The sequence below is a fragment of the Balaenoptera musculus genome, chromosome 2, assembly GCF_009873245.2.
Source record: "Balaenoptera musculus isolate JJ_BM4_2016_0621 chromosome 2, mBalMus1.pri.v3, whole genome shotgun sequence".
Lineage (NCBI taxonomy): Eukaryota > Metazoa > Chordata > Mammalia > Artiodactyla > Balaenopteridae > Balaenoptera > Balaenoptera musculus.
The window spans coordinates 171,117,685-171,143,416 of NC_045786.1; the positions used below are offsets into that span (position 1 = coordinate 171,117,685).

General features: G+C 49.5%; 1 protein-coding gene across 1 annotated transcript; it reads left to right on the forward strand.

The window, feature by feature from the left end:
* Positions 1-16,534: 16,534 nt before the first annotated feature.
* LOC118891084 (DNA-directed RNA polymerases I, II, and III subunit RPABC4-like) lies at positions 16,535-17,033 on the forward strand. The gene has a single exon (XM_036844697.1). The coding sequence runs from the start codon at positions 16,857-16,859 to the stop codon at positions 17,031-17,033; it is 177 nt and encodes a 58-aa protein (XP_036700592.1). The 5' UTR covers positions 16,535-16,856.
* The last annotated feature ends 8,699 nt before the right edge of the window (positions 17,034-25,732 follow it).

Sequence of the window (25,732 nt, forward strand, 5' to 3'; positions counted from 1 at the left end):
GAACGGAAAGAAAGAGTGAATCCTCCTTCAGCATTTCTTCTTGGGCCCCTGCTCCTGGGGCCACCTCCATGGGGGCTGGATCAGGGACACCTCCACTTCTGCAAAGAGCAAAGGGGACTGTACCTGAGACCTTCAAGGAGACAAATGCAACCAGCAAGTCGGTCAGTGGCTGAACCAGGGGAGGTGGCCAAGCCTCCTGTTGACCCTGCCAGAGAAGCTGAGTTTGCCACCCCATCGGTGGAGTGCAGGAATGGCCTGCTCCAGGAGTGAGAGTAGAGAGCATGCCTAACAGAACCAAGACTAATCCTTGTGCTGATTTAATCACCTGTGGGCCTAGGGCCCTGGCTCATTCAACCCTACCTGCCTCCCTGGCATAGACTGCAGCTTTCAACCCCCATTCACTGATTCACTACACCCCACCCTCCATTCATCTATCTGCCACAGGGAGAGATTTGGAGAGATTTACCCAGGGGCCAACAGAGGGTCACACAGAGGGTGGAAGGAAAGCCTAAAGCTCAGGTCTTGCACCTGCTCCAAAGGGAGTCTCCAGGGTTCACCAGCACCACCCCAAGGAGGGTCTTGGACCAGCTTCAACAAGCCTTTCTCCTGGGGAATTCCCTGGCGGTCCAGTGGTTAGGACTCTGTGCTTCCACTGCAGGGGGGCTGGGTTCGATCCCTGGTCAGGGAACTGAGGTCCCACAAGTCTCGGTGCAGGGGGAAAAAAAAAAAAAAAAAAAAGGAAATAAAAAACAAAACAAAAAAACAAGCCTCTCTCCTGAACGCTTCTCTCAGCCAGCAGCCCATCACTGGCCCCAGATCACTCTCCCACTGCTAAGCCTTTGTTCCAGCGGTTCCCTCTGCCTGGAATACCCTCACTTAGGCCTGGCCAAAGTCCCTGAGCCTTCAAAGGCCAACCGCTTGGTGAAGCTTCCCCAGACCCCTCCCTGGAGCACGGCTCTCCTTGGTCTGGACAGCTTGGCTTATCTCTGGGTCCTCAGTGCCTACTCAGGGTACACAGTAGTTGCCTAATAGGTGCTGGCTGAGTGCTCATCCACTCCCGGAATAAAGACTCAGCCTGCACTTGGAGCTTCAGTTTCCCACCTGTGGAAGGGAAGCTAGGAAGAGCAGACATGGCCTGTCCCTCCGGGAGTGACTTCAGGACCAATGAAAACCCAGCCCCTAGGAGCCCATGGACTAAGGCACCAGTCCAGAGATTTCAACCTGGGGGCTCTGGAGCAGGATGAGGGAATGTTTTCTCCCCTCCAGACCAAGGCCAGGGGTGCCTTGCATGTCTCACCTCCTGGGTATCTACACACAGAGGAGGAGAGCAGAGTCCTAGACACCAAGGCTAGACAAGAAGCAGGCACTTGACCTGGGTAGACCAGGGCAGGGTGGAGGGGTAGGGCCCAGTGACCCCAAGGGATGACAGAAGCCACCAGCTTGAGGTAACCTCAGGACGCTGCCAGGGCATTTATAAACAGCTAAGCCAAACCACAGATACCAACGACCAGTAAAGTGAACTCCCTGGCGTTCTCTGCTGCCCTGATTTCCACCTTCAGAACAGTTTTCAACAATGGAGTCGACTCAGGTCACGTTCTCATAAAAAAAAAAAAAAAAAAAAAAAAGCTGAAAGGGTCAAGTTCCCTCAACCAAGACTCAACTATTAACTAATCACTTGCCATGTGCCAGGCCCCAGGGGGAGGGGGATACAATTATTATTATTGTTGTTATTTGTATAATAACATATAGACGGATAACATAATAATGTTGAGTGAAAGAAGCCAGACCCAAGAGAGCACATACTGTATGATTCCATTGACATAAAGTACAAAAATCAGGCAAAATTAATCTATGGTGGTTAAAGTCAAGGTAGTAGTTGCCCTTGGTGGGGAACTTTGGGGGCTGAAATGCGTTTTGTTTTGTTTTGTTTTTTGTCTGCGCTGGGTCTTCCTTGTGGCGCATGGGCTTCTCTAGTTGCTAAGTGAATGGGCTCAGTAGTTGCGGTGCGTGGGCTTAGTTGCCCCACGGCATGTGGGATCTTAGTTCCCCCACCAGGGATCCACCCCGCGTCCCCTGCATTGGAAGGCCGATTCTTAACCACTGTGCCACCAGGGAAGTCCCTGAAATGTGCTTTAACATGATCCGCATGGAGTCACAGTGTAGACATGTGGAAGAATTCATCTGGCTGCCCGCATAAGATTTCACACTTTAATGTAAATAAACAAGTAAAGCTAATATAATAATAATATACCAAAATACTAATGATTGTCCCCCCATTTTTGAGCCCCGCTGGCAGGTAGGGCTGTCTTCACCGCCGTGTCCTCACTGCCACGCACAGGGCAGCCACTTGGCCGCAACTCTCTCTATTCAACCTCACAACTTTTACAACCATGGAAACTGCAGTTTGGTGGAAGTGGGTCTTGTCTGACTCCAGTGCCTTTCCCAGGAAGTTCTGTGGCCACCGCAGCTCTGGGAATGAAGGCAGAGACGTGAGTCCGAGGATGGAACCCGGGCTTCCAGCGGCCCGGTGGCCAGCTACCCCCGGCCAGGCTGTGAGGGGCCAGAAGAGGGAGGGTCTAATGCTTCCAGCAGGAGGTGATGTTCAGGCTGAGGGTTTAGATCAGTGGGTGAGGTTTAAACCAGCAAAAACTGGAGGGAGGACGGCAGCCCAGGTGGAAGAAACAGCAGAAGCAAAGGCCTGGAGGGAGGCAAGTACAAGGTGTGGGCGGGATAGGGTGCCCTGGTCAGGCTGGCACACAGGAGCTAGAGGAGGCTCAGCGGAGCAGGTGTGACTGGCACAGCCATGGGTTGGCACCAGGCAATGCTGGGTTCTGCTGAGAACTCTGGGGTCCTGAGAAACTTCCAGAAGGCTTTAATAAGATGTTATCAGGGGCTTCCCTGGTGGCGCAGTGGTTAAGAATCTGCCTGCCAATGCAGGCGACACGGGTTCGAGCCCTGGTCTGGGAAGACCCCACCTGCCGCGGAGCAACTAAGCCTGTGAGCCACCACTACTGAGCCTGCGCGTCTGGAGCCTGTGCTCCGCAACGGGAGAGGCCGCGACAGTGAGAGGCCCACGCACCGCGATGAAGAGTGGCCCCCGCTCTCCGCAACTGGAGAAAGCCCTCGCACAGAAACGAAGACCCAACACACCCAAAAATAAATAAATTAATTAATTAAAAAAAAAAAAGATGTTATCAAACAGGAGTTGTTTGGGGGACTTCCCTGGCGGTCCAGTGGTTAAGATTCTGCAATCACAATGCAGGGGGCACGAGTTTGATCCCTGGTCGGGGAACTAAGATCCCACATGCCGTACAATGTGGCCAAAAACAAAAATAAAAACAAAAACAGGAGTTGTATTTGAGCTAGTGTCAGCCACGCCCAGATTCACAAAAGAGGCTGGAGAAAGAGGAGCAACAAGGCAGGGCGGATCTGACATCACCGCACCCCTACCCCATCCCCCCGCCCGACACAGAGCTTTGTGTGCCTGGAATCCAGGGTGACACAACCAGAGCCTCTCCACCCAGGTGGCTCCTGCTGAGACACTCACAGCTGTGATCACTGGCAAGGACACTGGACACCTCCCACAAATGGCCCTAAGGAGGACAGGAGCTTTGTTGGCAGCCCAATCAGGGACACAGGGTTCAGAGAGAAGAAGATCAAGAGGCCCTTGAATTCCATCTCGGGCATGACCACTGTTAGCCCTCTGCAGGGACTGTGGGATGGGAAGGAGTTTTGTTTTTGTTCAAGAAGCTGTTACTACGTCAGTGGAGCATCTTAAAATCAATGACATCTTAGACACAAGGACATATTTTATATATATATGATATAAATGGATATATTTAACCTGATGTATTTTTCATTTAAAATTATATTGTGAAAAGGATGGTGGAGAAAAGGAAGGAGAAAGGAAAGACATAACAGTGTCATCATTACTCGTAGCTGGGAGTCAGTAGATAAATAAAGGACTAAGTGTGTTATATAAACTTACAGAGGTAACCACAAGTACACAGCTACAAAATTTCCAAAATATCAGAAGAAATCTTGCACCTAAATTAAGCCAATATTTTATAAACTACAAAAATAGAAAGCATAAAATAAGATGACTTCATTGAGTCTAAGATAGATTTGCCACATCGATATAAGCAAACTCATCTGTAAAGGGACATGCCCGTCAGATGGTTCACATTCAACTTTCAGCTGGAGGCAAAAGACACTCCCCAATCCGGAAGACTCAGAAAGAATGAAAATAAAAGCATGGTGCAAGGGATAACAGACAAATGCAAACAAACAGAAAGCAGGGGTCAAGTTCAAGGCAAAACATTAGGTGGGGCCAAGAGGTGCACTTTATAATGAGAATGAGTGCAAGTCACAGTGAAAGTATCACATATCTAGTATGCACCAAATTGCATTCATTTGCTCTTTGGTGCCAACCCTGCATCAAATAACACAGTATCCACATTCATACAATGAAAGAAATACAAGGAGAAAGATTAAAAAGCACATCAGTAGTAGGAAATTTTAATTCATCTCTCAGAGATATGTGTACAAAAAATTAAGATTAGAGAAGACAGTAATATAATTATTGACATAGATTTAATTAATTTTTTAAAGATCTTTTTTTTTTAATTTATTTTTTTAAAGTTAGCCTTTCTTAGTATTATTTTTTATTTTATTTTATTTATTTATTTTGTTTGCACCAGGTCTTAGTTGTAGCACATTTCCTCCTTAACTGCGGCATGCATGTGGGATCTAGTTCCCTGACCAGGGATCAAACCTGGGCCCCCTGCATTGGGAGTGTGGAGTCTTACCCGCTGGACCACCAGGGAAGTCCGGATTTAATTAATTTATATCAAACTCTACCCTAAAAACAGACTGCTCCTTTGCAGATGGACAGCTGAACATTCACAAAGATTAACCACATATTAAACCATTAAAAAAAAAAAAACCAATACATCCCAAAAAGTAAATATAGAACAGACAATATTCTCCAATCACAATGTAAATTGAACTAGAAATTAATAACCAAACTACAAAACAAAAAGATGTTACTACCTGTAAATTTTAAAACTCTCAAAATTGCTCTTCGGTTAGAACAGAAATCAAGTTGAAATTTCAGAATATCTAGAAAACAATCATAATTGAAACACTGCATATCAGAACCTAAGGTAAACAGCTACATCAGTATTCAGAGGGAAATTCATAGCTTTAAATACTTCTATTAATAAGGATGAGTAGAAATTAATGAACTGGGCTTCCCTGGTAGCGCAGTGGTTGAGAATCTGCCTGCCAATGCAGGGGACACGGGTTCGTGCCCTGGGCTGGGAAGATCCCACATGCCGCGGAGCGGCTGGGCCCGTGAGCCGCAATTGCTGGGCCTGCGCGTCTGGAGCCTGTGCTCCGCAACAGGAGGGGCCGCGATAGTGAGAGGTCCGCGCACCGCGATGAGGGGTGGCCGCCGCTTGCCACAACTAGAGAAAGCCCTCGCACAGAACCGAAGACCCAACACAGCCATAAATAATAAATAAAAATTAAAAAAAAAAAAAAAAAAGAAATTAATGAACTAAGTATCAAACTCAAGCTAGAGGTTAAAAAACACCACTACCAACAAAAACCCAATAGAAACAGAAGGATAGAAATTAAAGATAAAAGTGTAAAATGATTTAGAAGAGAAAAAACAGTAGAACTAATTCAAATAAAATAAATCCAGCAGAAATAATTTTTTAAAAATTGAAAATAGCAGGAATTCCCTGGCAGTCCAGTGGTTAGGACTTGGCTCTCACTGCCCAGGACTTGGGTTCAGTCTCTAGTGGGAGAACTAAGATCCCACATGCCCTACAGTGCGGCTAAAAAAAAGAAGATTGAAAACAGCTAAATCAGTAGTTGATCTAGTCAAGGAAAGAAAGGAATAAAATACAAATACACTAAAGACGACAATGGTGGTAATTTTTCCACTGCACATCCTTTGATGCCTTTAGAGCTTACCTTTTGCAGGGAGAGAGGCCATAGCAAGATAAATCAGTAAGGTTCAATTTCGTGTTTTGTGTTTTGGCAAAGTCCTTGCTCCCACGGGGGTGAGTGGCCTCTGCAGCAGGACCTGCTGCCCACTAGGAGAGCCTGTTTACCCGAAGCTTTGCCCTGCGCTTTCCGTGTTTTTTTTTTTAATATACTTATTTTATTTATTTATTTTTGGCTGTGTTGGGTCTTTGTTGCTGCGCATGGGGTTTCTCTAGTTGCCGAGAGCGGGGGCTACTCTTTGTTGCGGTGCGCGGGCCTCTTACTGTGGTGGCCTCTCTCGTCGTGGAGCACGGGCTCTAGGCACGCGGGCCTCACTAGCTGCAGCACGTGGGCTCAGTAGTTGTGGCTCGCGGGCTCTAGAGCACAGGCCCAGTAGTTGTAGCGCACGGGGCCCAGTTGCTCTGCAGCATGTGGGATCTTCCCGGACCAGGGCTCTAACTCGTGTCCCCCTGCATTGGCAGGCGGACTCTCAACCACTGCGCCACCAGGGAAGCCCGCTTCCCATAGTTTTGATGCAGTTACACGCTGTTTTCACAGCTTGAATACTGGGTGCAAAGGGTCCTTCCTTGGATGCTTTCTAAGGCGCATCTCCCTTACCCTCGGGCCGTCTGAGGGGTCGAGGCCAGTCATCGGTTCCCATCTGGACCGGTACAGGTGGGGGTTCCGCGGCCAGAGGACACTTCCGGCTTCCCAGCCCTCACAAGTCACCACCGGCCTTGGTGGAAGAAGCCTCCCTGTCTGCATCTCCTCCCCGTCAGTTGCGGGTGGACCAACTTCATTCAGCCTTTTACTTTGCCTTGATGGACCCCCAACGAGCCTGGGGCCCTGGCTGGGGAGCGGGCCCCTGCCCTCCGGGAGAAACATCCCCAAATAACGATGCTTCCGGATGGAGAGGGAAGCTCAGAGCCCTGGGAAGCCCCAGGGAGTCCAGCCGCCGGGGCCTCCAGGGAAGGCTTCTTGGAGGAGGCGGCGTACACGCTGAGACTTAGAAGTCGGGACCTGACAAAGGGGGAAGGTGAGTGTTGGGGGGAGGAGAGCAGACTTGTAACTCTACGGCCCCCACAGACCCCCTCACTCCCGCCCTCAGAGGCTTGGAACTCTGGCTCAGCAGAGCAGGGTGGGACAGGGACAACGAGAAATGATCACTGCCCAGCGGACGCCGGACGACCTCGGCCAACACACACGTCATCGTCAGTTCACAGAAATTGGTCTTTTGGCCAAGTGGACGTCCGGGGAATTGCTAATCTTCAACCTGCTGCCGGCCCCCATTCGTGAGCCCCGGAAACCCGAGCCACCCTTTGCCGCCCCCCGCCAGCTGGTCTGTCCGCGCCTCGCGGCGCGGCAGAGCTCGGGGCCCGGGGCCCTGCCAGCGCGAGGATTGGCCGCTCTGGGTCAGGTGCCCCCGCCCCGGGCCAACCAGAGAGGGAGGCGGAGTCTCACCGTTGTGTCTCCTGCCGGGCGGGGCTGTGGGCGGGACGGCGGGGCTGTTCGCTCCGCCCCGAGCGCCCGGCGGGGGACTGGGTGCGCCCCTCCCGGTCCCCTGGGACTTCAGGACCCGGCGCCCGGGAGCTGTAGCTCCCGCCTCCCTTCCCCACTGGCTCCCTTCCCCACTTAGTGGCGGAGCAAGGTTTTCAAACCCCGAAGTGGCTTTTTTGGGATAAAGACACAAATCCTTGCTCGGCCGCGAGGCCCTGCGGATCGGAGCCCTGCGGCCTCTCAGCCTCCCCTCGGGCCTCGTCTTTCCCGTCGGCTCCTCAGCTCCAGCCACAGCTCCCTCCTGCCCCGGGCTTTTACCCAACCTGTGCCCCGTGCATAGTCAGCCCTTCCCCCCACGTCCCCGCCCCCCCCCCCAGCCCCCATCTCTCCTCAACTGCAGCCTCCCTCCCCCCATTCTCCAGTTACGCTGACCCGTGCCAAACTCCCAGATCAAGGCCCCCGGGACTTTGCGCCGCGCCTCCGGGGTTCACCCAACCCCGCCCCCATCACGTGGTCAAGAACAGTCCCTACTTTCCAGAGCCCAGTGGCTCTGCTCTGGCCCCACCAGTTCCCTGAGGACCCGCAGTTGCAGAGACTTGAGTTCAAACCCAGCCCTCTGCCTGACACATCTGTGGCCGCCCTGGGAGAATGGCTCATCGGTGTCCTTGCAAAACAGTGCAGCCTACTTAGGGAGAACTCTGCTGATTTGCCGTCACTGAGCAGGGGCTTGGTGGACATTGAACCTCCACAGCGCAGCCTGCAAGGTCAGACGTGTGGAAAGGGCCTTTCAGGTTCATAAACAGCTTTTTAACATTAACTCTCAGGTTCTAACTTCAGCAACATCTGATAGTGAAAATAACCTGTCCTCAACATGAGTCTGGTCCCTCTGGCCAGATGGCCTTCTGTGCACCTCCAGCATCAGGTCCAGCGGGGCTGTAGGGCCCACCTCCGTCTCAAGTCTGAACTCCGGCTCAGCTCTGAATCCTGTGTGACCTTGGGCAAGTTCCTTCACCTCTCTGATCCTCTGTTTTCTTTCTCGCTTCTTTTTTTACTCTTTTATTTTCAATAAAATTAGTAACAGGTACACATCTTTAAAGGACAAATAGAACTACAAGGTTTATAATGAAAAAATGGCAGTTTCCCGACCCTCCCCCCTCCCTCAGCCCCACCCCGAGTCCTTCCCTCAGAGGCAGCCATTTGTGCTCTTCTAGATGTTTCTTCTGGCTTTCACTTTTATATGTGTAAGTGACAGGTTTATACTGACAATTACTGATTTCTCACTTTTTTTTTTTGGCCGCACAGCACAGGATGTGGGATCTTAGTTCCCCAACCAGGGATCGAACCCGCACCCCCTGCAGTGGAATCGTGGAGTCTTAACCACTGGACCGCCGGGGAAGTCCCTGATTTCTCATTTGTAGATACGATCCAATGGCTGCCTGCTGCTGAAAGCTGAGGATTTAGCTCTGTTAAACCCTGGTACCTCCACACTTGTCCCCCGCCCTGTCCTCCCAACGTGACCACACGCCTCTAGGTCTCTCTCATCTGTAACAGGTGCTGGCTCTTCAGGCCTGGTGTGAGGATAAAATGACCTCCTGGATCCTAGGAACACTTCACACAATGCTTGGCACACAGCAGGCACTCAATAAATGCAGCTATTCAGTGATAAATATCTGCTGATTGGTTCAGGTATATTTTAAATTTTTTATTATAAACAGTTTCAAACACACATAAAAGTGGAGAGAATTTAACAGTCTGATGAACCTCCAAGGACCCATCACCAGCTACAACTACGTCAACCCACGAGCCTAAGGGCAACCACTTTATATTATGGGTTTTCCTCCCATCATTTCTTTCTAACATAAATAAAAATGTAGCTATTTGTGTCCCCCTAACCGTTTTAGATAGATGATGACATAATATATACAAGAATCAAGTGTTTTTTTTAAAAATACCTTTTCATTTATTTATTTATTCTCTTTTTGGCCATGCAGCATGCGTGATCCTAGTTCCCTGACCAGGGATTGAACCCGTGCCCCCTGCAGTGGAAGCATGGAGTCTTAACCACTGGACCGCCAGGGAAGTCCAAGAATCAAGTGTTCTCTCATTTTTTTTTAAAAAAAATTATTTATTTATTTATTTATTTATTTATTTATTTATTTATTTGTGGCTGCGTTGGGTCTTAGTTGTGGCACGCAGGATCTTTCATTGCGGATCGCCAGGGAAGTCCAAGAATCAAGTGTTTTTTTCATTTTTTTGTTTTGTTTCTTTAAAAAATATTTATTTATTTATTTATTTATTTATGGCTGCATTGGGTCTTAGTTGTGGCACGCAGGATCTTTCGTTGCGACACATGGGCTCTTCGTTGCAGTGCGCAGGCTTATCTCTAGTTGTGGTGTGTGGGCTTCTCTCTAGTTGTGGCAGAGGCTACAGAGTGCGTGGGCTCTCTAGTTGTGGCGCGCAGGCTCAGTAATTGCGGCACGTGGGCTTAGTCGCCCTGCAGCATGTGGGATCTTAGTTCCCCGACCAGGGATCGAACCCACGTACCCTGCATTGGAAGGCGGATTCTTAACCACTGGACCACCAGGGAAGTCCCAAGAATCAAGTGCTCTTAAGTAAACTTTTTAAAACTACCGATTACAAATGTAACACAAGTTTATTGTGTGTGTTTATCTCACACAATAATCTCACTGCCCAGCTCTGTGCAGGGACCACATTGCAGGAACGTGTGGAAATTGACAGAAATGTAGGTATTTGCCTACACACTTTTTAATAACACATTTATTGAGATACAATTCTCATGGCCTAAAATTCACCCATTTAAATTAAGCGGTTTTCAGTATATTCACAGAGTTGTGCAACCATCACCACTATGTAATTTTAGAGCATTTTCAACACCCCAACAAGAAACCCTGTACTCAGTAGCAGTCGTGCCCCATTCCCCAGCCCCAACTAATCTACTTTCTGTCTCTTTGGATTTGCCAGTTCTGGACATTCCATATAAATTAGATCTTACAATATGTGGCCTTTTGTGGCTGGCTTCTTTCACTTAGCATAATATTTTCAAGATTCATCCATATTGTAGCATGTGTCAGTACTTCATTCCTTTTTATGGCCATATAATATTCCACTGTAGTTAAACATTGTTTTTAACCTGCTTTAAAAAATAACAACTTAAAAAAGAAAACACGCATATTAGGAAAGTAACACACATCATTGCAGGCAGTCTTCTCTGAAATGTGAGCCCTGCAAGAAGCTTAGAGATCGTGGCAGTGCGCAACTTTGTCATTCATTCATTCACTCTTTCATTTATTCATTCAACAAACACCCGCTGAGCCCAATGTTGAGTTGGGCCCTGGAGACCCAGAGGTGGAGCAGCCCTGGCCGAGACCTTGCCTGGGTCAGTCCAGCAGGATAGCCTGGCCTGAAAACAAACACTTGAGATCAATGCAGATGATCTGAGGAGAGATGGTAACAGCAGGAAGCTAGAGTGAGGGGGACCTTGTGCTGGGGCTGAGGCAGGTGGAGGCTTTCCAAGGAGTTGGGTGGGGGAGGCAGATGGGGCAAGGGCATGGGATGGAAAGGCCTAGCAGCGGGAACAGCATGTGCAAAGGCCCAGAGGCATAAAAATTGGCCCTATGCTTGCCTTTCAAGCAGACCCACCCAATCAGGAAGGCTTGCCTCTCTCTGCACACACCCTCCCCCACTCCTCTCCTAGTCCCTCTTACACAAGCCTATTACCAGAGCGGGTTTCTTAACCAGGCATTCACAGAGAGAACCGTAGGGAGGGGGAGACCAGAGGATAGAGAAGCCAGGGGTTTCTGAAATTGGACAAACAAATTTTACAGCCTCATTTCCACACACCTCTGACTGATATTTACTTTCTCATCAGTTAGGAATGGGGGCAACAAACTTCAGTGGTGTCAGCTGCACCTGTGACTTTGTCACCAACAGAAACCCAGATATTTTCAAATCACATTTCAACTGAAGAAAAATCTTTAAATATCATTTACACTCACTGCTACTTTAAAATGATGAAATTTAATTTAAATTTTATTTTTATTTATTTATTTTTGGTTGCGTTGGGTCTTTGTTGCTGCGCTAGGGCTTCCTCTAGTTGCAGCGAGCGGGGGCTGCTCTTTGTTGAGGTGTGCGGGCTTCTCATTGTGGTGGCTTCTCTTGTTGCAGAGCACGGGCTCTAGGCGCACGGGCTTCAGTAGTTGTGGCCCACGGGCTTAGTTGCTCCGCGGCATGTGGGATCTTCCCGGACCAGGGCTCGAACCCATGTCTCCTGCATTGGCAGGCGGATTCTTAACCACTGCGCCACCAGGGAAGTCCTAAAATGATGAATTTTAGACTTGCAGCTTTGGTCTTTTTATTTAATGTGCTAATAAATAAAATACACTACTACATTGCACACGTGTTTAAAATTTTTTTATTAATTGCTTTTCTGTATAATTGGTTTCCTCCATCTACTCATTTAAAAATACTGTTTAGAGAAGTCCATAGGCTTCCCCCAGACTGCCTCAGGGGTCCGTGGCATGCAAAGTTCAAAGGTGCCTGGTCGAGAAAGAGGAAAGTTCTCAGGGGTGGCAGTGGAGGCCCCAGGGGAGGAGCAGGGGCACACGGCCAGGGCCCGGACCGTGGGGAGAGCCCGTAAAGGACCTGCCACCCGGCCTACGGAGGGCGGAGACGGGGCTGGTCCTTGTGGGGAGGGAGGAAGCCACTCCGGCCCCTAACCCGGTTAATCTAACCGGACCCCAAAGCCCGACTTGTGAGGATGGCCAAGGCTGCCGCATTTGACAGCCTGCAACGTGCCAGGAGCTCCAAGCACATCCCGTGTTCCTTTCGCACCTTCCGATGACACCGGCAGGGAAGGCGAGGCGGAGGTCCCCAGGGCAGCCTGTGGTCCCCTGACGCCGCAAGTCACCCCCACGCTCCGCCAGCGCAGCCTCCGGACCCTGCACGCCTGTCCTGCCCACCCTGAGCGCAGGTGCCACGGGGTGAGGGGGCACAGCGTCCGGAGCCATCGCCCTCGTGGGACGCTTGCTGGTGCCGATTCCCCCTGGCCTGGCGGGGCGACTTTCTCAGCTGCTGCCATGGGCCGTCGGACCCGGACGCGACGGGGCGCACCGGCCATGCCGGTGGGGGGAGGTGGGCCCCGCGGGCCCAGATGCGCCGCGGTGCGCAGCCTTGGACAGCCCAGCACTCGGCAGAGATCCCGGGACTGCCACCCGCTCAACAGAGAGGGCCCCTCAAGGCCGGCCTGTAGTGCGACACAATCCCAGCTCCTTTTCCACAGGTGGAGAAACTGAGGCTTAGAGACGCTGCGTGACTAGCTCGAGGTCACACGGTGAGTTGGTGGCAGGGCGAGAAGAACCCAGGCCCCTGAACTCCCCGGGCGGGGCCTCTCCCCACGACAGTCTGAGAAGGCAGCAGGTAGAGCCCATGAGGTGTGATACTAAGGTAGGGGCCAGGTGCACATTTCGGTGTTCCCAAGGTAAGATGTGTGTTGTAAGAGAAGTGAAAAATTTGGGCCCCCAAACAGGGACACACAGTTTGACCCATTATATTTTTTAAAGGGCCGGTGGTGTGGGGTGGGGTCTCAGAGCCAGGCTGCCTGAGTTAAAACCCAGGCCTCCGTCTTCCCTGTGACCTTTGATTTAAGAGCTCTGTGCCTCAGTTTCCTTATCTGTAATAGACGTACCTATTCAGGTAGGTTATTAATGCATTTCTAAAGCTGGGAAGAAATGCACCAATAGTTAACAGTGAGATTTGGGGTGATTTAATTTTGCTTTATTTATACTCATACCTGTACAGTGCAAGCTGTTTTATTTCCTGCTCACTGGAAAGTTTCGAAATGCTTGGAACCTGTCTGTCTTAGTTACTGATGTATCCCGGCACTGAGCATGGTGCCTGGTGCACTGGACATGTTTGTTGACTGAATAAGTAAACCATTAACAACAGTGCCCGTCCTCTTGGAACACTCATTTGAGTGAAGAATAATTCTACCCAAAGCAATTTTGATAATATGCAGAAATAGAGAAAGAATATGAAAAACAATGTATATATATGTATAACTGAATCACTTTGTTGTACAGTAGAAATTAACACAACATTGTAAATCAACTATACTTACATAAAATAAATTTTTAAAAAATGAGAGCAGCACAGAAAAAGAAAAGAAAAGAAATAGAGAGCCACAGGAGGGAGGGGACCCGCAGCTAAAGGGAAGGGGCAGGCTTCCTGGAAGAGCTGATGTTAGTGGCACAAGGGGTAAGGACGTGACAGCCTTTTGTAGTGTGTCCGCATGGACAGAAGCTAGGTGTGCCACAAGCTCAGCAGGGCACAGCATTAGGGAAAGGTGGACAGGTGGTCCAGCCACAGTTGAGGGCCAGGAGCATCTTGCTATAAATCTGGATTTTGCCTGGGGGCAGTGGGGACCCATGCATGCTCTGGAGCAGGAGAGAGCTAGGATGGAGATGGAGTTTCGGGAAGACTAGCTGGGGAGGCCCAGGGCAGTACCCCTTAGGGTGCCACAATGGTCCAGCTGTGAGGTGGTCTGGTCTGGGAGGAGGGGAAGAAAGGGATGACATTTCTGAGAAAGTTGATCAGGAGTCGAACTTCCCACAGAGCAAATGGCCAGCCCAGATGGCTTCACCTGTGACTCTCACATGCATTTAAGGAACAAAGAGTTCCACTCTTACACAAACTCAGAATGTAGAAAAAGAGGGAAATGCCCCACTCCTTCTGTGAGGCAGTCATAGCCTTGACACCAAAACGTGATAAGGGAAATGGGAAAAAGAAAAAGTACAGGGCAATCTCATTCATGAAATAGATGCAAAAATTCAACATGAGTAACAAACTGAATCCAGCAATACATGAAAAGGATAACAACACAGCCAAGGTGGGTTAATCCCAAGAGTGCAAGCAGATTGGTTCAACATTGGTAAACTCAGCATAATCTATTGCTTTAACAGAAAAAAAAAGAGAAGTCATACCATCCTCTCTATGGTTGCAGATGAAATTCAAGATCCATTCATGAGAAAAACTGTTAGCAAACTAGGAATGGAAGGGACTTCCCTGCCCTGATAAAGGGTAGCTACAAAACCCTATAACAAGCATCACATACAGTGCTGAAGCACTGAAAGCTTTCCCTGTGAGACTGAAAACACGACAAAGATGTCCATTGTTACCACTTCCAGTATGGTTCAAACTGTCCTGAAGGTCCTGGCTAGAGCAGTAAGGCAAGGAGAAAAAGGGTATAAAGATTCAAAAGGAAGAAGCAAAATTGTCCTTATTTAGAGGATAGAAAAGTCACAGAACCAACAGATAAGTTACTAGGACACAAAGGTTTTAGCAAGGTTGCTGGATATAAAAATCAATGTGCAAACCCCGCCCCCCCAACCCACCTACATTAAAAAATTCTAGCTAAAACAATTAGAAAATGAAGTAAGAACAACCATTTACAATAACATCAAATATAAGCCTCTTAAAACATGTACAAGACCTCCTTGGAGAAAATCATAAGACTTGATAATGAGATAAAGAGGCCTCAGTAAATGCTGAGATATACCATGTCCATGGATTGGAAGACTTAATATTATAGAGAGATCCACTCTCCCCACGTGATACATAAGTTCAATGCGATCCCAGGTAAAACCCCAATGGGCTGTATCACAAAGCTCTGCACTGGGCTTACCTGCAGGGAGAAGGGAGGATCATGGTCAGGACAGGGCACAGTCTCTGGGGTTCAGCAGTGTTTTATGGGGGGGGAACATTTTCAGGTGAAACTGGTCCATTGCTGTTGGCCTTGTAAACTGATGCATCCCTTTGGGGGCAAAATTTGTTAATTATATATATCAAGATCTATGAAAATGCTGGAATGCTTTGACCCTGTCATTGCTCTCTTGAGAATAATCCAAAAGAAAAAAAAAAAAGTGATTTATTCCTCGCCAATGTTATTTTTAATACTGAAAACTGGGAGGAAAAAGCCCCTCAATATCCAGCAACGTGGCTTGAATTCTGGCCACCTACTAGCTGCTTGACGTCAGGAAAGCCCCCTCTTCTCTGGGTTCGTTTCCTCCTGTGTGGAATGCAGGGAATGGTGCCCAGCCCTCCGAGTGACTGCAAGGCACCTGGCACCCAGCCAACAGCCCCCTGAAGCCTTTCTGGAGTAAGCATGCCCCATGCTTCCGGGGGACGACTCTCCTGAGGTTGACGCAGCCAGCTGGGCTCGGCTACCAGCCCAGGTGCACTGGAGACAACGTCCCCTTGGCTGCAAAACCCCACCATTCTGCTCTGCTCAGCGCTTCCCGACCACCCCCGCTTCCTGCACCCCAGTGCTGTTCTACCAGCCGCTTCAGCTTCCCAAGCACCCATCTCCACACCCCCTCCAGAGGGGCCCCGGCCAGGGCCAGCTGCTGCAGCTCACCAGAGTGGACAGCAGCACCTGGCTACAGCACAGCACCTGCTCACACACCTGCCGGCCCTGGGCTAGACCCGGCTTCAGCGCAGCTGCCCGCCTGCCCACCGTCACTCCCGTCTGTCTGGATCAACTGCCATTTCCTGCCTTTCCTGTGCTCTGGCTGACTTGGCAAGGCACAGGGCGAAAGAGGGGTGGCCCCTGGCCTCTGGGCTCATGAGCTCCTGGGTAAGTTAACCACAAGCCTCCAGGCTGGTGGCTGTCTTCCATGAGGATGGCCTCCACAACCAGCTGAGCCCACCACAGAGGCCCCATCTAGGAGGCCCCGCCCTGGTCCTGCTGAGGAGTGCTCCTTGGTCTGCAGTCTCCCCACCCTGGGTCCTGAGCCCCTGGATGCTACTACAAGTTACAGATAAAAGGCCATGTAGAAACTAGCGAAATGGGCCACGTTGTGACTTTTTGGGGGTATTTTTCACAGATATCACAAAATAAGTCCATTTCAACCCAGAGGGGACCGACTTACCCAAGGTCACATGGAGTTAGCAGAGATAAATAGAATCCAGGTCTCTGATTGTGGGCTAACCCCCTCCTCCCCCTGGCGCCAAGCTAAGGTGCTTTACATACAGAACCTCACCTCATTCTTACAACTGCCCTGAAAGCCAGGCCTGTTTCCCCACTGGGGCTCAGAGAGGTTAGGTCACCTGTCCAAGGTCACACAGCTAGTAGAGAGTAAAGAAGCAAGGGTGGCCCTGTTCTTCCTAGTCAGTGTCCAGCCTGGGTCGCATTTAGGACGCAGCCACAGAAGCAAAGAATTGTCAAGCTGGAGCAGGCAGGCACTGGAGAAGTCCAGCTCATCCACGGGCAAAGCCCAGCAGGACACGGCAGTGAGCGGGAATCTGTTTGGAGGCGTAGACAAGTCTCTCCGTGCTATGTGGGGACAACAATGGATACCCAGAAGGATGTGCAACCCCCAAAGCGGCAGCTGATGATACGTATCTGTGGAGAATGTCCCACAGAAAATGAAATAAAATCCAGGGATCCAATCCGATGCAGAGAATGCAAATACAGAATAATACACAAGGAAAGGACTAAAAGACTGGTAGTTTCTGACGCTCGATGAAATGTGGAATTCAGAGGAATATCTCCATTTGTATTTGGATTTGCTGTTAATGCTGTATAGCTTTTCATTAGTGTACTTTATGAATACAACACTATACACATGATTTCATTTGAAAAACCATATTGTATTTAGGTATCTATTAATAGTTTATATTGGGCCCGGGTTTGATCCCTGGTCGGGGAACTAAGATCCCGCCAGCTGCAAGGCGCAGGCAAAAAAAAAAAAAAAAAGAAGAAAAAGTTTATACTGTACAGAGAGATTATTTTTTAGTTCAATTTAAAAAAAAAAAAAAGCACAGCAGATGCGGGGCTTCCCACGGCTCGCACTTAGTGGCTCCTGCAGCGTTTCCCTCCACACCTATAAGGTAAGGCGGGGTCGGGCTCCCGTCGCAGGGTCCAAAGCCACTCGAACCCACGAGCCCACACAAGCACGGGCTGCTCGGCCTCCTCTCCCCTTGCCTTCACACCCTTTTGTCCCAGTTAACTCCTGTGCCTCGAAGGAAAGCTTTAAGGTCGTTTGGAAGCACGGCAGTACAGATTCCCACTGGAAGGGCTGGTCGGCCTACTGTAGCTCCAGGAAGGCGCCTCCGTCCTGTGTGCCCCACTTGCCTCTCCTGCAAATCCAGGCGGCTTCCTCACCTCACCTGGATCCCGAGGCAGTTGTTCCACTCCAGAAATAGCCCGTATTTGTTTTACAACTTTTGAGCTGATACAGATTCCAGCCTCATTTTAAGGCAGAGGAGTTTCTTTGTCCCTGAGGTAGGCCAGAACCTGCCCTGAGGACAGAGCCACACCCATGACCCAGGTCCTGCTAGAATTCCTTGATGGGCTTCGGGATCAGAGCTTTGTTAAAACCAACCAGCAACTAGGTTTAAGGGGTGGGGGGGGAGGGCGGCCAGGTGTTAAACCACCCCCAGGTATATGCAGTGTGTAAATGATAGGCTGAGTTTAAAGCAGGAAGTGACAGCTAGTTAGTTCTACCCCTTCCCTGACCCGTTTTGCATGGGGAATTAGAAAGACAGAGGCTCCGGGAAGGAAGTCACTTTAGTCCAGATCCCATATTAAGCACCTCTCTGTGCAAGGCCTGGGAAACTAGCCCCTTGCTAACAATGGAAGGAGGAGAGAGAAACAACAGGTACCCAAGGCAGTACAGAACTACACGCCACGATGCTGCAGAAGGGAGAAGGAATAATGGGGAGGGGTTGCTGCCCAGTGCAGATGGTGAGAGATGGCTCTGTCTTGGCCAGGCCGCTGTAACACAGTACCATTGGCTGGGTGGCTTATAAACAAGATATTTATTTCCCACAGTTCTGGAGGCTGGAAGCCTGAGGTCAGGGTGCCAGCATGGTTGGGTCCTGGTGAGAGGTCTCTTCCTGGCTGCAGATGCCCGTTTTCTCACTGTGTCCTCACAGGGCAGAAGGAGCAGAGGAGCTCTCTGGGGTCCATTAGGGCACTAATCCCATCCACAAGGGCTCCACCCTCATGACCTAATCACCTCCCAGAAGTCCCACCTCTTAATTAATACCATCACATTGGAGACTGGATTTCAACACATGACTTTTGCTCGGGGAAACATTTAGTCCTTAGCAGGCTCTCTCTCTGCAGTGGTTATATTTCTTATTTTATTTATTTTTAAAATGTATTTATTTATTTATTTATTTATGGCTGCATTGGGTCTTTGTTGTTGCATGAGGGCTTTCTCTAGTTACGGTGAGCGGGGGCTACTCTTCATTGCAGTGCGGGGGTTTCTCTTGTTGCAGAGCACGGGCTCTAGGAGCGCGGGCTTCAGTAGTTGTGGCTCGTGGACTCTAGAGCGCAGGCTCAGTAGTTGTGGCGCACAGGCTTAGTTGCTCCATGGCATGTGGGATCTTCCCAGACCAGGGCTCGAACTTGTGTCCCCCGCATCGGCAGGCGGATTCTTAACCACTGCACCACCAGGGAACCCCTGCATTGGTTATATTTTAAACCGACGGGTTAACACGGAATTAATTTACAAAATCACTGGATGGGCTGAAAACAATGGGCCAGAGATCCAGGAATGGCTGAACCACGAACAAGGGCCCAGACCAGGAAGGCCACCACCGGGATTGCCGAGTTCAAAGGTGTGCAGCAGGGAGTTGACCCAGGGATCAGAAAGCAGGGTGACGGCTGGAGGTACAGCCGTGGATGCGCTGGTGTCTCTGTGATCTTTCTCACCAGAAAACCAAGTACTGGGAAGCCTGGCACGGAGGGGTGCTTAATATGGGAACTGGACTGGAAGTGATTTCCCTCCAGAGCCTCTGTCTTTCCACTTCCCAACGCAAAACAGCCCTCAGCGTCAGGGAGGGGGTAGAACGAATGAACAAGTGAATGAATGAACGAATGAACTAACTGCACTGCCACCTCCTGCTTTAAATTCAGTCTGTCATTTACACACTGCATATGCCTGTACACAGCAAAGCTGACACTTTATTTCAGCCTTCCAAAATTGAGCATCTGATCGAAGAAACACAATTTTCACCCAGAACCCCAGGGAGTCTGGGAAGCAGAGCAGGGAAGAAGGTGCCCAGCCCATCCTCCTTCCCAGGAGGCAGAGGGAGAAAAATCTCCCCACAGACCCGACGCTGCTGGTCCAGGGGCTGGATGGGGAGGGAGGAGGCCTGTTCCCAGCTTTTGGTCGGTGCAGTGGGTGGGCGGCGGGGGAAGCGTGGAGCTGGGGGGCCGGAGAGGGCCAGAGTTCAGCTCCCACAGAGCTGAGTCTCTGGGCCTCCTTCCCAGGCCTGTATTTCACAGGGCAGTGGGAAGCTTTTCTGTAGAAGATCATTGATCGAGGGAGAAAAATCAATTAAAACCCACTGACTGAAAAAGTAACTTGGGCTGGAATTTTTCTAGGGGAAAAGAAGCTCCAAACCATAACTCATCTACTGCTCTATTAATAACTCACGAAGCCACAGCCAATAAATAGAACAAGCGTGAAGCGTATACATTAACTTTATACTGAAAAGGGAGGAGCCAGTGAAGCCAGGGAGGGAAGGATGACGTATGGGGACAGGAAAAGGGAAGACAACAGAGGAGGAGAGGAGAGCCCGGGAAGGAGCCAGCGACACAAGGTGCAGAAAGGAGAGAATCAAGAGGAGGGAGAGCTGGGTGCAGAGGGGGAAGCGGCGGGCGACAGGGCCGCAGCCCCACCCAGGCAGCGAGAGGCCCGGGCGACGAGAGGGCGACCGTGCCTGCTCTCCCATAAATAAGAGCTCTATTTAGTTCCCCAGGAATATAAAAATATGCCACGCCTCTGGAAGCGGGCTCCAGCTCCTCCGCTCCGAGTCGCTGGCGTAACCCACGACCAGCGGGAGGAGCCTTGATGCGTCCTCAACCTGCTCCCCGGTGACCCAGACGTGCGCTGCCCGGCTCCTTCCGGCGCATTCCCCGCACTTGCTCAGAGTTCAGTAGATAAGCTTGTTTTCAGTTCTTTACATTCTCCTTTGCCTCGCCTAAGGTGACCATTACTAACTAAAGAGTGGGTACATTCCCGTTCCTTTCTTCATGCTCGTATAACATAAAGATGATCTGTATATCTATATCTGTGGGGGCGGGGGGGGAGAGGATGGGGACGGAGGGGAGAGAAGAGCCGCCAACATATACACACACGCACAGCCCCAAGCCTGCTGCCACACGGAACAGAAACGGCGCACGGATCAGAGAACAGAGGTTGCTCAAACAGGGAGGGCTTCCGTCCTGTCCGGCTGGAATGCTGAGGAGGTGGCCTTTGAGGCGGAAGTTGAAGGATCCAGCGGGCAGAGGTGGAGCCTGGGGAGGAAGACCTTCCACAAGGAAGGAAAGGCAGGGAGGGACAAGGCACACCCAGTGTGACTGCAGAGTGACATCTTGCAAAGGAGGAAGGAGCGGGGCTGACAGGAGGCTTGTAAGAGGAGGTTAGGGCCAAAGAGCTGACTTGGGTCTGCCTGGATGATCAGAGCTCACAGACGATGGCCGTCAGCCGGGATGAGCGCGGGAAAGGCCCTTTCAGCTCAACCTACCGCCTGAATGCCTCGCCTAAGTGTCTCACGTGGCTGGACGAAATCAGGTCTAGGGGCTCTGGACTCAAATTCGGGCATGCCGCGCAGCTTGCAGGATCTCAGTTCCCCAACCAGGGACTGAACCCAGGCCACGGCAGTGAAAAACATCAAATCCTAACCACTAGGCCACCAGGGAACTCCCCTCTGGTCTCAAATTCCACGACGCCCACCAAGTTAGAGGATTCTAACACTGCCTCTTCCACCTGAAGCGACAGGTTCCCTGAAGGCCGTCTGGTACCCGGTGGGCCTGTTCTTCGCTGACCCCTGGGTGCCTAGCGGGGTGGCTGCCACGTGGGAGCACCTGATCTAGTGACTTGACCTCGCTGCTCTCTCGCTTTCTGTGTAGTTCGCTGGGGAACCTGATGACGCCACTACACCCTCGGAGTGCTGGAGGAACACCCCGGGCTGTGGGCACAGTGAGCGGCTCTCCAGGGACGGTCTCAGAGGTGGGGGGCCGACAGGCACTAGGGGAGCGTTCTCAGGGGGTAAGAAGTCACATAACCTGCTCTTTAACTGCGAGGGAAGGGGGCAGGTGGGCAGAACGCTTGAAAATGGTTAACCGCTTCACTACTCTCAGGTTTTTAAATGGGGAGAAGGCTCTCAGCCACCATTCTTCCTTCTGATAGGGAAATGGTACAGTTGGCCAAAGTATCCAAAAGATCTGATACAAAATGGGAAATGATGGGAAAAAAGCACAAGTTTAATATAGATAATTTGGCTTCCACAAGCTTTTCTTCATTTGCTACTTAAAAAAAAAAAAAGATTATAAAATACTTGTTTATTTGTACACCCATGTTCACAGCAGCATTATTCACAACACCTAAAATGTGGAAACAATCCAAGTGTCCACTGAGGGATGAGTGGATTAGCAAAATGTGATATATACATACGAAGGACCATTATTTGGCCTTAACAAGGAAGGAAATTCTGACATACCTTATGACATGGATGACTATTGAGGATATTTTGTTAAGTGAAATAAGCCAGACATAAAAGGACAAACACTGCATGATTTACTTATGCGAGTGAGGTACCTAGAACAGTCAAGTTCACAGAGACAGAAAGTGAACGGGGGGTGCAGAGGCTGCAGGGAGTGGCAAGTGGGGAATTACGATCCAACAGGAACAGAGTTTCAGTTTGACAAGATGAAAAGAGTTCTGGGGATGGACGGTGGTGATGGATGTACAACAATACAAACATACTTACTGCACACTTAAACATGATTATGATGGTAAATTTTATGTCTTTTACCACAATAAAAAAATCTAAAAGTAAAAATACATGTGTGATAACTGCACACAAATATAAACAAACAAACAAACACAAAACCACCACAAAAACCCCAACTGCTCAAAATCCTAGTTCCCGGAAGCAAACGACACTGTTTTGACGTTTACTTTCCACTTCTCCTATACCTTTCCCTCAAAAGAGTTGGGATTATAATATACACATAAATGTGCTACATTTTCACTTATTATTGTATCGTAGCATTTTTTCATATTAAAAACGTTTACATATAAAATCTATCCCATGGATTCCATATGGATGGACCATAAAATTACCGAGACAAAAAAAAAAAAAAATTACCGAGACAACACTTCAGACACACGGAACGGTAACACCCCCTTCAATGTCCCTTCCCCTCCATCCCGTTCCCCAAGGGAACAACTTACAGTCTCCCCTGTGGCAGTAGGTCAAGAATGGGCCCCTGCAAGTTCCTCGCACCCCAGGACAAGGGTTTACACGAGAAGCCCAGTGGGAGCAGCGGGTTCATGGCTCCACGGGGCCTGACCCCTGACTCCGCAATTCCCTTCGCCTTTTCCACCCAGTCACGAGATAACGCCACAGTCCTCGTCATCACGCCGGTTTCTGGGCAGGAACGAAGAAGAGGGGCTGTCTTCTCTTGGGGCTTTACCTTTTTATTAGGGAAGGGAAGCCTTTATAGTAACATGTTTTCCTTAATATTTCACTGGCCAGAACTGGGTCACATTCTTCCCAACTCCTTTTCACATCCATCACTGGCTAAAGGAAGTAAGACTGCCTTGGGGGGGAAAAAAAAAGGGACTTCCTGGTGGTCCAGCAGTTAGGACACTACGCTTCCACTGCTGGGGACCTGGGTTTGATCCCTGGTCGGGGAACGCAGATCCCGCAAGCCATGTGGCGTGGCCCAAAAATAAATAAATAAAAAGAAAAAAAATTTTTAAAAAGGACTGCCTTCGCTGTTTAGCCAATCATGATTAATCCCCTGAGCTAAGATAGTTCCACCCTCTTCCCGAAGGAGCAGATTTCTACCTGCTACCCGAAGAAAAAACTGGGGCTCTGTAAGGAGGGAGCGCTGGGTGCTGGGAGAAGAGTGGTCGCTGGCCAGACACCAGAGTGGACGCCACAGGGACCTGATGTATTCTGCTAAACAAATGCACACACGTACATCCGCGTGACATACAGTAACGTGTTCAACCACTCCTCGAGGCTGTTTCTAGAAGGGATTTCTGATGTACAACCCCAGCTTACATAAAGGCTATGTGAGAGTCAGCAGCTAACATCGAGCTGGTGGAATAACGTGATGGACGACAGTCAAGACGCCTCCCATCTCCATAGGCTCTTATGACAGACACAGCCAGTAAGATGAAGATGCACATATTACATTTGGTAGGTAACAGGTAAGTCACTAAATTTGGATCCTAAAAAAAGCAACGGTTTGAATAGAGGATGGGGAAAGGCGATTTAAAAGCTACATACATGTGAAAGCAAGCAGTGTCTGGTTTGCAGCTCTGAACACTGAAAGGGATGAGTTCTAGTGCACCTTGACACCATGAAGTCACAGCTGAACATGGCCAGGCCCGCTACAGGTGGAAGCCGGAAGCGGACAGACTGTAGTCTTTCATCGAGTGGGCTTTGCATCTAGAATTCAATGGTTTGGGAAAAAAAAAAAAAAAAAAGGGGGACGAGTAAGCGTCCAAGGGAAACTACCACTTCACGGCTGGAGAGATGTGTGTGAGCAGATCTATAAAACACCTCTACCTGCCTGTAACACATGCAGCATTGTTACCTGCTTACCACCGGATTAATACATGAATCAATAAGGCATTTACTTCGACAGGAAATGGTCTTTCTACGTGGACTCCCTCTTTGTTGTGGCAGTTGCACTGGGGGTTTGCTTGTAGTAAAACGTTTGCTTTGAGAGGGCTGGAGGAAAGACTGTGTGGGCTTTGTGCAGGTCAAAATAAGACCGTTTTTCCAAAGCACAGTCTCCTTAAAGGGTTTCATTTTTGAAGACGCTTTTGAGAAATAATTAGAAATATACACTTTCATGTAGTTTGGGACAAGCAATATTCTTTACTTGTTTCACATTATAAACCAGTTTTCACTGTTTGAATTTCCAAGAATTATGTCTAATTTCCAGACACTTGTTTATTTGCTCGCACACGTGGAAATTCATACTACTCAAAAAATCTTAAGGACAAGTAAGCTAAATTCAGGGTTCCCAGAGTCTGATTACTTTAAGACTCTGCCACGCTGCTTAGCCCATGAAGCAGCATTTTCCTGTCCCCACCAACCCCCATCAAAGTACACCACCATTTATTTAACACTTAGGGTGTTCCAGGCCCTGAGTAACTCAGGTGCATGAACAGCTACGAGAAAGCAGAAGAAACATCCCTACCTTCCAGAAGCTTCCAACTCAGGAACTATCTACAAGTAATTAAAGTAAAAGACAGCTAACTGCTTAGCAAGTTCGGAATTTTACGGAAGACCAGGGAGGGCGTTATTTGCAACTGGAGGGTCTGGGATGCCTTGAGGCGGGCTTGGAACTGAGCAGGGAGGCTGGTACACGTGAGGAAGGCATTCCTTAAAGAACGGAGTATGAACAAAGGCGGAAAATGAAGGGGCAGATTCACCAACAATGACGCTTCTGTGAGGCGGAACTGCGGGGGTGGGGTGGTGCCGGGAAGGAGCAGGAGGGAGAGTGAAAACCAGGAAGAGGTGAGGGAATTTATTTCGTACCAATTACATGCCAGGAGCATGGTACGTGTTATTTCGATCAAACGTTACAACAATCTTGAATAGTAATATTCTGATTTTATAGATCAAGAAACTGGCCCAGAGTGGGTTTCCTGGTGGCCTAGTGGTTAGGATTCCAGGCTTTCACTGCCGGGGCCCAGGTTCAGTCCCTGGTCGGGGAACTGAGATCCCACCAGCCACGTGGCCTGGCCAAAAAAAAAAAAAGAGAGAAAGAAATGTGAGTAGAGGGAGGCAAAAGAAGAGGACTGAAAATTGGGGCATTATTCCAAGGTGAGGTTGCCAGGCAAAACACAGGACAGCCAGTTAAATCTGAATTTCAAATAAACAAGGAAGACTTGTTTATTTGAAAAACCAAAAAATAGAAAGAAACTGGTCCAAAGAGGTCAACAAACTCACCTGAGATCACTTAGCTGATAAATAGTGGAGCAAATATTCAAAACCGGGTCTGTCTGATAAAAACTATTTTTTTTCTGCTATGCCATGCTTCCTTAAAGCCCAGCCAAGGATTCGGGACTTTATTCCACAAGCAGCAGGGGTGGAGGACACAGGGAGAAGCATCACCGGGTACTTCTGCTCTGATAGGGCGGGTCACATGCCCCGCATTGGGCAGAGGAGAAACTCCCTG

Bases quoted from the DNA above. Each gene is read 5' to 3' on its own strand.
- LOC118891084 (XM_036844697.1), top strand. From the start codon at position 16,857: ATGGATACCCAGAAGGATGTGCAACCCCCAAAGCGGCAGCTGATGATA.